Source organism: Clinocottus analis, unplaced genomic scaffold (genome assembly GCF_023055335.1).
Source record: "Clinocottus analis isolate CAN_PGR_092001 unplaced genomic scaffold, fCliAna1.0.p SCAF_19, whole genome shotgun sequence".
NCBI classification, from domain to species: Eukaryota; Metazoa; Chordata; class Actinopteri; order Perciformes; family Cottidae; genus Clinocottus; species Clinocottus analis.
Genome location: NW_027175920.1, coordinates 9,427,917 through 9,442,325, shown reverse-complemented (window position 1 = coordinate 9,442,325; position 14,409 = coordinate 9,427,917). Strand labels below are relative to the sequence as shown.

Genomic DNA, 14,409 nt, shown 5'->3' with positions numbered 1-14,409 from the left:
GTTAAGGCTTACATTGCAGGTGTCATGTCGTCCAAGAGGCGTGATATGACAGGTTTCAGAGTGTACTATTGTGTGCATTAATGCATTTCAACCCAGCTTCTTCTGTCCTCCATGCTTCTCTTTGATGGGCTCTTAGAGCAACCAAAGCAAGCGTAAGGACAGTGATCACTCAACCACTTCACTAAGAATGATTATATAACCTAACTTGGTATCATCCCACATATTACATACTGAATATATCATTTCTTATATAAGTTGTTCCCGTTTTGGTTGTGGGCATTGTGGTAATACTGTATACTGATGATTATGTTTGACTTAAGTACTTCACGGACAGTCCTGATAGCCGAATGATTAAGGTGATGTGCATACCACATAATGGCTTCGTTCGTGTACCCTCTCTCCTCTCCCATATTTCGACTAATGAGGTGAAAATGCCACTCGGTGGATCAGTGGTTAAATACCACTGCCACAAAACATCTTCTGTTCAAATTTAAATCTACATTTGACTGTCGGAGCAGTCTGGTTCAACTGAAGTGCTTGTTGAACAGAGTTTGAAACCATCTCCCGTCTCACCTTTTCTTTGACGTTTTGAAACCGACAATCCAACATTAACACCCACTCTATGCAGCGATAGACGAGGTGCGGAGAAGTGAGAAATTCGGTTGATTTGAAACATCTGTCGCACTCCATTATTTCATTCTTCCCTCACTTTCAAGCTTACAACCGAGTACAACACCGTGGACTTTGTCACCATTCAATTGGAAAGGTCATCATGTCATGCATCTCTCTGCATCTGAACGTCTATGTCTAAAGAACTATTACTTTTAAGCTTAACCCAAACTTTAGATAACACATCAATGTTGAGAAGTATTGAAAGACCTGGTTACATGAACCATTTCTGTAAATACTGTGTGGACCTGAAGATCCCACAGAGGTCTGATCCTGTGATCTAACATCAGGTGTTGTTCCCCAACTAAGGTCCACGGGGATCAGAGGATTTGACATGTGCCATTGTACCGTCCTTCGTAGGCCAATCTGTGTCATTTTGAATGGGTATCTGTTACATGTCTATCTTTAAATGAAGGGAATTGATCAAACCACCAGGTTGATATGTTTATGTTTTGGTTTTTAAATGGTTAGTTCACTTAAAACACTAAAAGTGTATTTGAGCTCTGTGGATCATCCATCATAAATAGGACATTATTTATCTTGCTGCTTAGTCTTTCAAAGGTAATTTTCCAATCTGGTGAGCATAACAAACAAAATGTTGTTCAGCTCCAGCATGAGTATGTATTTTAAAACTTAACTTTATAGAACAAGAGGTCTGCGTGGCAACACGCCACAAGGGGAAACAGAGAAATGTGTCTTTGTATTCTCAGGAGGGATTTAGATGAATAGACCCTTTTAAATTACAGAAACAACGCATCATTCCTCCAAGTTTGTTGAAAGTCAGACTAGTGGGCGATCACCTTCTGGACAGATTCATGAACATCGCATTAACTATTCCACAACGTGTAAATGCATTATCCATCATCATCTTTTATTTATTCTGAATAGCTGACATTTTATGAATGGAGAGAAAATCTGTTAAGAAAAGCAGTTTTTCTTTATTTCTATGAGAACCTCTCGGCATCAAAGACACACGAGGGACAAAGAGGTGGCCTGAATCCATCCCCTGTTTGTGTGAGATAAAGGGGAGGGACTCACATCAGGGGACGAATGTGACTGCGTTTGATTGATAGGGTTGCCTGAAATAATGAGCGAGAGAGAGAAAGGAGAGGATAGAATATGGTGGAGCAGTGAGTGACAAAAAGTGAGAGTGAATAATGTAGAAAATTGGGGATAATTTAATAGAAGAGCACTTGGATATGACAAAAAAGCATAAAGAGGAACTGGCAGATGGATGGTGTGTAGAGTCGGTACACAGTGGAAGTACAAAGAGGAGGAGAGGGAAGAAGAGAGATCAATCTAACAGCTGAAGTCAGAGAGAGAGAGAGAGGAGGGGAGAGAGATAGAGAGAGAGAGAGAGAGAGAGAGAGAGAGAGAGAGAGAGAGAGAGAGAGAGTGTTTGTGTAATAGAGAGAAGAGGAGAGAGACAGAGAAGGCTCTACTGGGGCATAGAGGAGGTGAATTTGTGTGTGTGAATGAAAAGCAGAAAGAGAGGCTGTACGAGCTCGGGCTGGCTCACACGGTGCACATGTAGAGACGAGAAGCCACGAAAATGTGATTTTGCGAGAGAAAAAGAAAATCACTTTTTCTATGTTTTATCAACTGGATCTTTCACTCATTTTCTAATCCTGGCCCCCTTTTTACTGTCTTTGTGGTTCATGAAGGAGGTCACTGCGGATACAATGAGGAGCAACACAGCCTGGACGGCAGACTAAAAGGTATTTACTTTTTCAAATGTTCACTTGTACTGCGGTGGAATTGAATAACGTGTGAATCTCACAATCAAAGTAATGTGAAGTGTAGTATAATAATAGAATAACTGAAAAAAAGCAAACGTCCTCTGAGGTCTGGTTCCCATGTATCATGTAGGTGGCAAGAAGAGCAAAGTGGGACAGAGTCTGAATTACAAAGAAAAGTAATTGCCCATATCAATCCAGAACAGCTTTAAGACTAATTATTTAGAGTGCTCTGCTGTTGCGCATGTGCTTTAGCAGCTATGATATATACAGCATGGAGCCGCTTTAATAAAGGTAATGTAGATAATTCAGCCTGTAAAAAAAATGTAATTTCAAACACACATTTAGGAGACATTTGAACAGAAAGCCTCTCCAGGCATTTTCTACTGGACAAAGTGGGCAGTGATGGTGGAAAAGTTCCTTTCACTAAATGAGTCTTTCATGCTGAATCCAATTCTGTGGCCATAATTGAATCCCTTGGGACTCGTTAAGACCCTGTTTTATGTAGGTTATCCCTTGTTCATTATTAATCAGAATTGTACATTGCAGTATTTACAACCGCTCCCCCACAGTTACAAAGTGGGTTACGACCTGTTGTTTTACTGTGATGCGTGCACATAATTAATGGGGGAATAATGTAAGAACATCATATATGGTAGAAGTCTGTGAGTTAGGATAATTAAATCATAATAATTGTGCCCGTGTGAAGCCTACATTCATGTAATTCCTATCTTCTTATTTTACATATATTCACCTATATTCTTATACACTTCTTTAGCTGCGTCTTGTTGCAATCGTTACCTGTATTTATGGTGTTAGCTGGTGGAAAGGTGGAAACCCTCTAAGGACCCCAGAGTACGACACACACACACACACGCACACACACACGCACACACACACACACACACACACACACACACACACACACACACACACACCTAAACACTAGTCCGTTCCATCCGTTAGATGCAACATAATTGACTTCACACAGCCTCTGAAGAGCATTACTGGCTTTAAAGGTTATTTTTCTATTGGCGAAGTAAACCTGGGGGAATTAATTTGGAAAAAAGAAGGAAAGTAAACCAGGCAATTTAAAGCAAAGTGGACACACTGAGATGGATGGCTTCCTGAGAAACACAGGACAATCGATCACATTGGAAGAAAGAACATCAGGTAACGTTATCGATGGGACTGAGTGATTATTCATGATGTGCGGGTAATTCCAAAAAAGTGTGATTATGACAATTTTAGTGGAAGGTGACAGACATGAATTACACTGAATTGGCCAAAAAGCTTGTTTTGTCAGTGGAGATATGTGTCTCTCTGATTCCACCACGACTGCCTACTTATTTCCACTTCATCCCGTCCGCTGTCATGCTCTTCTTTCCCGTCCTGTCCCTCTGCAGGGAGAGCAGGACACACAGGCCGGTCAGTGTAGCAGATGTGACAGTGCTATATGGTCCAGTAATCCTCCAGGGTTTGGTATGGAGAGATTGTAGGACAAAAGACAGACATGCTGAGAGAATATTTTCAGCGACAGCTCACCGCTGTGGAGGAATGCAGTTAGACTCTATTAGCTGCAAGCTATGAAGCAGGAATGCAAAACCCACAACTAAATAGTCCTTAAATCAGTCACATGGGAGTATTAAATTGGGCTATAGCTGTATGGAGTTATACAATACAATACACACATGTGCCCATTCACATCACACACACACACACACAAATGCACATGCACACACACACACACGCATATTCATTAGCTTTTAATTCAAGGACAACCACTGCACAATCTGCTAAGAAAGGCCACAAACCCCTCTTCTGTCTGACATTTAAAATGGCATCATCAAATCCAATAATGCATTTCATATTTAAATATAGATTGTCATTTAATAGGATTTTTAATTAATTTCTGATTGTAATTTGTGGAACTGACAAAGTCTTATTGTTATGCTCATTAAGATAGAACGGGAGAGAGCAGTTGTTTCCCTCGACTCTGCAGGGTTTTCATTACTACACACTGGGAGGTTTCCCCCGGGGGGGAAAGATCTGGAGGATCGCTCTAAGCCATGAAAACAGAAGACAACAAAATGCAACATATCCACCATTATGAAGAACTGAAATAGCTCGATCTGTACGATTTCTGAACACAACGTCAAGTTAATTCGTGCACAGATGGCTCCGAAAGGAACAACTGGATTTCAGATGCACTGATTAAAGGGACTTCATTAAGGAAACACTGCTATGCACTTGCCAACATTTGAACCAGCGGGACACCAGTTAGAGTCTAAATATGTAAATCTCACGACATGAAAACAGGAGTAATACATCACATAATGAGAGGGTTATAGCACGATGGGGTGGTTTATATAGTATAGAGGTCTCACCTCATTAACTTCACTGTTTGCTCATGTAATCTAGCTTCTGGGTTGCTGAGCAGCTTGTTTCCATCCAGCAGGGTCAAAAAGGCCTGAAGCTGGTGAATTTTGGCTCAATTTAGGGTCATAACAAGGTAGTGCGCAGAGAGTACAGAGCAGGTGTAAAACACATTCTTTCCACAAAATATCTTGGATGGAACCGGCACATTTCATACTTTGACCTTGGTTTCTGTAGAAATGCTTTCCCAAAGCAGGTAGCGGTCCCATTTGATATCAAATACTACATTCATTCGAAGGGTTTCTTCTTTCACTCTTGGGTCAAGGTTACACATGTTAAGGCTTATTAGAAAACCCCAATGTATACAACAGCAATAACAGAGTACTAGTCATGCGCTAAGAACGGAGGGGCTTCCTGTCTGTAGAGCCAATTACAGCCCGTGACATTGTAGGTGGACAGACTGTCATGTGGCCTGACAGGTATCAACACGGTACTCACTTTGTCAGCCGTGTCTAACTACATTTATTAGTATGTTGTTGACCTTTGTCTCTCATTGTTATCTTTATGTCAATGGATGTGCAAGGTAAGTGAAACTGTCACTAGTGGACAGCCTATTTGTGGCTTAATATCTGCCATAAAATCCACCTTAATCTTGCATCACTGTGTGTCTGATTTTGTCTCTGTGGCCTGCTTTCATTGTAGTCAAGGCCTGAGGTCTTTAGTCATGAGCTCTGGGACACGAATGAAAATTAGAAGACGCTCTTGAAAAAGTTACTTGAGAAATGTAAAGACGGTGTGTTTTATTGGAAAGACATGTGCACATAGACTTGGGATCTGTACTGCTTGGACAGTACTAAACCATAACAAGAACATTGTGTCTCATAGAGTGAGATATATCATTTCGTCCATTGACAGTTATTTGACAGTAAAATAAAAGTTGATTTCTATAATGATTTCTGAGCTTTAGCTGCATTATCAAACACTGTTTACTCGAAGGTGGAAGTCTCAGAAATTGTGCAGGAGATGTACACTCCTAAATCTTCACTGCATTGAGGTCTCCCAGCCCATCCAGACAAGTTTAGCCCAAGCGAAGCCCTCAGCGCATGCTCCACCTGACCCAATTATATCCAGTCTGAGGGGAAAGATAGCCCACTTTGATCTGCTGGAGACCACCGGCCAAGCTGAAGCTGACTGGTCTGGCCCTCGATGCTGCTTTCTGCCTGACATTCAGGACATGTGTATGTGTGTGTGAGTGAGTGCTGCTTAAAGAGTCAAAACTGCATGTGCGATCACACAGCAGGTGTGCATGCGCATGCACACATGCTTGGAACATCAGGTGAGCGGTGTGCAACCTACAAGTGAGCCGTGGCCCCTTAAAAAAAGGGAGGGCTGCGAGTAATTATTTTAATCATCCACCTAATTACTGATTAGCAGGGTTATAATTTATCACTTAATGAACATCAGATATGCAATTGGCTAACAGGCGTCTGTTTGTGTTGGGTAGAAGAATCTGTCTAAGTGCTGATGCGATATACAGTAGGGTAGCCATCATACCCCAGCTAAGCCCTGCCCACTTTAACGGCTACGTCAGAGCACCACCCCCAGACCTGATGGCTAGCGATGCACCATTCATATAAAACAGAGTGCTCTCTCTCCCTCCAGTTTAGTGAATCATCCCATCCATCTTGTGTTGGAGTAGGCCGAGAGTGTTCTTGATAGTTTCTCGTCACCGGCGGTGTGAAAGAGGCTGAAGGGTAGAGACCCAATGAAAGAGAGGGATATAGAGGACAGAACTTGGCCGCTCCACTTTTGCAGGACATAAAAGTGGGACAATCTGTTCCTTGGATGATCTCCAATTCTACTTTCCGGGGACCGATACACTGAAAATATATCTATACACATGCCCTGTCCTACATAGGGAGAGTGAGTGGGTGAGTGAAAGAGAAAGAGAGAGATTGACGAGGAGATGAAGTGTGACTATGAGTTGAACCGGCTGTCCATAAGGTCTTTATAGTTCATTCATTTAAGACTGAAAGAGAACGCCCTGCAGCAAACACGCAACACTGTCACACCAGCTATCACAGCAAACTACACAGTAGTAACAGTTAGATATTTCAATAGAAGCTAGTTTATATTGTCATTTTGCATTTTATTAAATGACACATTTTATTCAGTCTAACCCCGCCAACAGTACGTGTATTTTGTGCATAATTTGTATTGTTGTAAATTTGGGTTTGACTCATTAAAATAATGCTGCATAATGTTCTGTTTATAACAATCCCCTTCAAGGACTGAAGCAACCAAACACGCCTCAAAGTCAGTATTGCAGCGTTGCTGCGTTTTGCATAAAGCAAGATGTACAAAAAAGATTTCAGAAAAAGGCAAAGACGAGTAGAGATGAGAGATATCGCTGATCTCTCTCTGCAAATCTCTTCATCCATCCATCCATCTTAGCTTTCCAGGTGCTCAAGGAGGGTATCCGTCGCTGTCCTCGTTATCATGATTTAATCTGTGTCTGATTCTTCATTCTCATCAAAATCTATCAAAATCCTCTCACTGAGTCTGCACACGCCTGCAGACCATCAGACGTCACGCTGCTCTATTGGTTTCCCTTCGGACCCGCCAACTTCTGAAATCTTCAGATGCCTCTATTCTCTACTAACATGGCAAGCGTATGACAACAATATAGTAGTGTAATGTTGAGACATTACATGATACTCGGTTCACACTTTTTAAGTCTGTCTCAAAACAGTAGTCGGTGTTCACTGTGGGACAACATGTACAGTCTTCATTCTGTGTAAAAAAAGTTCAAAGTTTATCTGAAGCTAAAATGATGCTTCAGCAGTCAAAGTTATATACGAATCAAGAAAAGATCTTCCAACGCTTATCTCTTTAGTACATCACATCAAAATAAATTTAATCTGTTTTTTTTATCATGTTCCCTATGTTAGACAGAAGCCTTAAATCCTTGCTGACAATACAAATAAGCTATACTTTGCAGGTGCAGGATGTTCTGACCAGTTTCACCAGTCTCAGAATAAGAGCGAGAGACAGAGAGAGTAAGAAAAAAATACAAATAAACCAAAAATTCATGTTTCAGAACAAAGGCTGAAAAAGGAGATTTGCTGTGAGACGGTGACAATGGAGTTGTTCTGCCTCTGACAGAAGGAGCAGAGAGACGGTTCTGTCTGGGAGTGAGATTCATTCCTCTCTGCCACCACCGTTCTCCCATGAGATAGAAAAGTCAAGACTAGTTGGAGAGCTGATGGCCAGCGCAGAGACAGGAGAACCGAGTAATTCTGAGCTATTGTTGTGGAAGAGAGTAGGAGTTGAGTGGCATGACGGGGAAGTCGATCGAGACAAGTGGCGACGTTTATAATGGTTGCACAGGCTGAGGAGGGCATTTTAGGACGTTTAATTGGAGTTGCCAAATAAAATGGCACTTAAGCATGACTGTGCCTCCTTCGTCCTGTCTTCATCCTCACGTTACTGTTGACTTTGGCTCAGTTCTCCTCTCGCTCTCATTCCTCTTCCAGTCACGGCTGTCCTCTCACCCTCATTTTTTTTTCTCTCAATCTGATTACTCTGCTTTATGCAAACTACAACTCTTTTCGTCTTTCTCTCTTGTGTATTCCCCCTTTGCTTTTACATCCCAATTATTAAGCTGCCGTCTACTCTCAGCCTGTCCTTTGAGTTCCTTATCTTGCCGAGTGCAGACTCAATGTTGTTCAATATTTGATGAGACTTTGTTTCATAAATCAACCTCTTCTGCTCCCTACTGGTGTACTTGAATGATAGTGTTAATCTGCAGAACCTTGTGAGTGTTAACGCTCCGCTCTTTATCAGCGTTTGATTGGAGAGTTTTTCGGCCTAAATGGGATACATTGTAAATCCAACGTACAAAAATGTCCACTGGTGGGTTGTGTAGTGTGCTATTTCTTACAAACGCAAGCCATTACCAGCTGGGCTCTCTTATGGCGATGAGACCCTTTCATTCACTGCCATTGCTAGAATTCCCGAATGAATAAAAGTTTCATATTTATTCGCCAGGCTCACATTTTCTCTGAAACATTTTTGAGTCATTAATCACACATTTTATTCTCAAGTGGTTACAATTTCCTTCCTTCAGCTTGTTGCTCTTTCTGTCCTGTCTGTATCTCTTGCTCTGAGAGAGCGTTGTGTTTGTGTTGAAGTGGCCCACCCTGTCAACTCCCACAGCATCTTGGGGAATCAACCACTGCCAATCCCATTCCCTCTGTGGTATCGCACTTTTGCCCAGAAACTAGAAGACCTCCTTTGGGCCAGTGAGACATAAACAATCTAGGCGTCTTGATTGTTTATATCCATCCAGTCAATCACCATCAAACACTGATGACTGAATTATGGCATTGACAATTTGGTTCTCTTAAATCGTTGCAGTGACTGTAATGCGTATTGGTCCATTGTATGAAACAAACCATCGAGTGCATATGTGCAGGACCTGCATCGGTTTTGTACATATACTAAGCAATATCTCGGTCAATCTTTCTTTATCTCTTTTTGCTTTTCAAAGGTAAAAAAAATTGAGCCTAACCTCAAACCAGAGGTTCCCAACCCGAGGGTCAAAACCCCAATGACGGGTCACAAGATAAACTAACATGACTTAATATGAGTGCTAACTCTAACCACAACCAACCAGCCAACCTGCATGGTCATAATTGAGTGTTTTCCTCTCTGTTATTGAAAAGATATCTTAAATTACAGGCTATTGTAAGCTGTGCCAGACATCTGTCGATGTCCTTGGCCACCAATGGAGGTTGATAAGTCAAAAGTCAGAGATCACTTGATGCCGATTTAACCTTCAGCAGCACCATGTGTTCAGACATTTCATTAACATCGGATTGACTCTTTAAGTATCTGCATATTGGTGATCTGTGATTGAATGGTTTTAGATCCGTGTCCTAATTTCAAAGAAAAAAACTGATATTTTATTGAGTTCCATCTGTCCTGATACCCATCTATTTCAGGCTCCCAAGTCATATGATATTTAGCACCAAACCGCCAATGAGACAGTGGGAGATTCCCTGCGTCATCCACCATCATTATGGCGGCTGTTGGCAATGTTCCAGATCTGCATGATGGCACAGACCCTATAGCCAGACTTTCACTACCACCAAAAACCAGGACAGCACATATGGAGGCGCCAGTATGCCAAATCTGAAACCAACTGAAGCTATGACACCATCTTAAAGCAAAACATTGCCCCAAAAATAGCAAGTTGTATTTGCGGATCCATTTTATTGTTTGATAGTACTTTTTGTCCCTACAGCTAACTGGCCAAATGCAAAATTCCCATGTAATGTCAGTTGAGATTTGTAGCAGGAAGTGTTTCAGCTATGTAAATCATCAACATTAATGATCATGTTTTGACGCCAGTCCCCCAGTTTTAATTGGGGATACTCATTGTTGCTTTTCTCTCCTGGAAAAACTCCTGCACTTTTGCAGCATACTTCAAATTTAAATTAAATATTCAGAAGCTTGCAAGTTGTGGAAGGAACAGACTATAGAGTATATGTTGCAGAGAGGGAGTTCCTCAAGCAATAAATAAACCTGCTCCTACTAGAACTAATAGAAGTAAACTGAAAGCACACTGCCCTAAATGATTTACAGATGCTGTTTGCAACCAAACTATTCTCACCTACTGAGTGCGATAAAAGGCATGAAGAAAAATCCTTGTAGCAAGTGTGAAATATTGACAAGTTCACTAGGCCATAGGCTTTCTACCCAGCAACAATCAATGTACCTAATGTTTCTATGTTTTTTGTTCCAAATCCATAATCTTGCTTGTGCGAATAAAAATCATGTTTTAATTGATTTGAAGTATACTGCCAGCTGTATTGTTCTTATTGTGGCTGTAATAGCTCCACCAAACTTTGTGCAACAAACTAAGACATGTAAATGGAGGTTGTCACAAAGTATTGTGGGTAAATTATCACATCAGTGAACCATGTCGACATGGACGAGGCAGTTCGTGGGACAGTGGTCAATCACCTCCTTTAAGAATCACACCAGCATCACAATGAACATCACAAACTCTTGATGAATAACAGCGTACAAGCATGTGAGGGTGGAATTTTCCTCTTAAGGGGCTCACATTGAGTTGTTGGCCCTGGGTTGTGCTTCAGACATAGGTCAGCTCCATTACCACAAAGTAGTAATGGTCTTGACCTCATGTGAAGCTAAATTCCAAATCAAACTCGCTCTTCTGCAATGAACCTGTGATGCAAATTCACAGAGTTTATATATAGCCTGTCTTTCATCAGCCTGCTTTTCCCAGATGCATTCCCAGTGGCTAAATGGAAAATGTAGACCAGCTGTGTGCTCATTCACACATGTGGACTTATTAGCATTGCCGGTGGCTAGTTTTTCTATTATTGCACGTGTCTTTTTGCATAATTTCTAATTTAGCTCAGATCACTCTTATCAATGATGTTGTAAGAGTTCAATGACCTTACTTCCTTCTCTGCCTGTTTCCCACAGCATGTTTCTAAGGATGAAGCCAGTCTCATGGGATAGCCATGTTTTGTCTCCATGACAGCTATGTCACTCACCGCTCTCTGCAGTGACACCTGCACAGCAAAGGATGCTGGGAAATAACGAACACTTTTATCCCGGCCAGGATGACAAAGATGGGGAGGATGAGGAGGAGGAGGAGGAGCAGGGAGGAGAACACAAAGAAGGGGAAGATGGACCTGACACAGAGAATGGAGAGTTAGAAGATCTGGAGGAGAAGGAAATGACGGGAGGACGACAATCCTGGGAAGGGAAAGGAGGCGAGGGGGTGAAACCAGCAGCCATTGTGGTCGGTAGACAGAGAGCGGACCGACCGCTGCGGCCGGGCAACCTGGGCGGCCGTGGTATCGCATACATGTCCAATCAAGCCCCGTTACATCATCAACCAGCCAATAAGCAACAGCATCATCACCCCATCGCACCTCATCACGCCGGCCTGAATGCGCTGCAGAAGAGACGCGCTCTGATGGAGCGCAGCATGACCACAATGGCGCCCACTGAGGACACGTTCCTGACCATGATGGTGTTCCGCATTGGAATTCCTGACATCAAACAAACAGTAGGTGCACGTCCTCACCCAAAACACTGCGGCCGAGCACTACGCAAACGTTTCAAGAAACAAAGCCACCTACACAGGAAACAGTTGGCCCCTATTCTCAGTCAAGGCAGACACCAACATGTACTGTCGGTCAGTTCCTTACATCTGCAATTTGTGAGTAAAATAATTAAAAACTTTAAGGATGAATCAAAATCAAACACAAAGTCTAGTTATCTCTTTAAAAAAAGGTCTCCCTCACAAGCAGAGCACTGACTGGAGGTCTTTCCAAATGAGGAAGTAGTTCAAGTCAATCCTCTTTGGTGTTATTGCTTCAGAGAGGGAGATAGACAGAATATAAAATAAAGTGATAGCTCGAGCAACTGTACAATGTTAAGGTACTAGTGCATTTGACTTGTATAAGTATACACAGCCATCACACAAGGCCAGGGACGAATCCCAAAAGGAAGTGTGTGTTGTGTTTTAGACATATTCAGTCAACAACACCCTGTAAGCATCTGCCCTGGGTCAGGTATGATCATAATTAGTTTCCAAAATGGAAGTTACTATCATTTCACGCCAGCCCACACACGCCACATCCAGGTGAGGATGGGTGCCCCACTGTAACCCCCCCTCCCCTCAATCTGCCTTTCTACATTTCCAACTCCCTGAACATGCCGACTGTTCTACATGTCAGCTAATCTGCCCTCAATATAACAGTAATTGCTAATTATCTTATAGGTTTTAATGAGTTTAGGGAGAGCTGAGGAGGAGAGTGACGCTGGAAAGGAAGCACAATGTTTGGAAGGCGTCTGTGTTGCTCCTCGTCGTCAGCCACAGGCATCATATCCAGCTCTGCACACGACAGAAAACACTCCGCACACCGAACCTTGCAGCTGTAATAATATTGAGCTGAATTAGGAGAGATGAAGAGAAGGAGGGAAGGAAATAAATGCCATGAAGAGAAATGTGAGGGAATGAATAAGCAAAGAGGAAGATATAGCCATTTGCAAAAAGCTTAGTACTGCACAGTGAATGTCCAAATAACTCTCCAGGGCGGGAACAAGTACGAGCAGATAGATCTCAGAAACCCCTCGGTTGAATAAAAGCGAACAAAGGGGAAAGAAGTGCCATTGTAATATACAGTGTACATTACATTAGACTTCTCTCCCAAGGATTAGCCACTCAACCACACACACACACACACACACACACACACACACACACACACACACACACACCTCCACACTCTCTCTATCTGTTGAAATATATACACAGCATTGCACAATTACACTCACGTAAGAACACACAGACACACGTACACTTCCCAACTCACTCATACGCATGCACATACACGTGCACGTCCTTATCGTGTGGTTTACCTCCCAGGGACCACCAAGACATTGCTACGGCAACGGGTGCCTGCCTTCACTAATGAACTGGTTGCCATGCCAATAGAGAGTTGGCTACACCATCAAATAGTGCAACCTAGCGGCGTGGGGGGTGGCGGGAGGGGGGGGGGGGGGCGGAGGACATGAAAGTGTGCTGAGCTGTGCAGTTTTACTTACAGTTCTCTGAAATGGAACAATAGCATGGACGCATCCATCTCATTCAGGCCTCTCAGTCCCTGCTGTGAAAGACTTGCCCCCGGTCAGCTCTGTCCTTCGGCTCCAGAGTTTAATAAGAAAAGGACAAAAAAAAAGATGGTGTCTTCCCGTGGAAATGCAAGGGAATGTAATAATATGAGGAAAGGGGCGCTGCACAAATCACCGTGTAATCTAGTTAGGACTACTGCATGCACATGATGCCACCAGTGTGATGTAGAAAGAGGTGTAGCGTTTCTCCTCAAGCGAGCTTGTCCATTCTCCCTCTGGATCGTGTTACACATCTGACATTATGTACGCAGAGATCAAAGTGGAAAAAAAATCACAAAGGGAAATATTTATCCCTGTTTGGAATCTTTACTTCTGCATCAGGTGTAAAGAGAAAAAGTGCTGTGGAAATGAAATAACCAGAATATCTTGATATTACTGATATACTACAAGGACAGCATAAGTCAACGGATTTCCGTGGCAAATTATTAATTATTTAAAGTAATGCATTCATATCTGCACATACCACATTCTCATGCATCCACCATTCACCAACTGATGATAAAACAGTCACGCTACATTATTAATCCGTAATGATAAAAGGCCAGTGGCTAGCTGGTTGACCAAACTGACTCACTATAGCTGACATCTGTGTGTGTGTTAATATAATCATGTGCACACATGTTTACACACACACACACACACACACACACACACACACACACACACACACACACACACACACACACACACACACAATTAATTGATTTACTGATGTGATGATATTGACTGAGCGGAGGAGCTGTTATGCCAAAAACACAGAGAATAGCCAAAGAGTAAACAGTTCTGTGACTCCTGTGAGATGGTGTCACAAAGAATGTCTTCCCGCCTGAAACGCGTCAACATTCCTGTCCGCCATGGACAAAAGTTTTTTTTTGTATTAGAGGCA

General features: G+C 42.4%; 1 protein-coding gene across 1 annotated transcript in view; it reads left to right on the top strand.

Annotated features, from left to right (window-relative positions):
* Nucleotides 1-2,106: 2,106 nt before the first annotated feature.
* LOC137789232 (SH3 and multiple ankyrin repeat domains protein 1-like) overlaps nt 2,107-14,409 on the top strand; it is a 36,308-nt gene continuing 24,005 nt past the window's right edge. The window contains exons 1-2 of the mRNA XM_068582577.1: nt 2,107-2,387; nt 11,301-11,892. Coding sequence (XP_068438678.1) covers nt 11,404-11,892 — 489 coding nt within the window. The 5' untranslated portion in view covers nt 2,107-2,387; nt 11,301-11,403. The remainder of the gene's footprint in view (nt 2,388-11,300; nt 11,893-14,409) is intronic.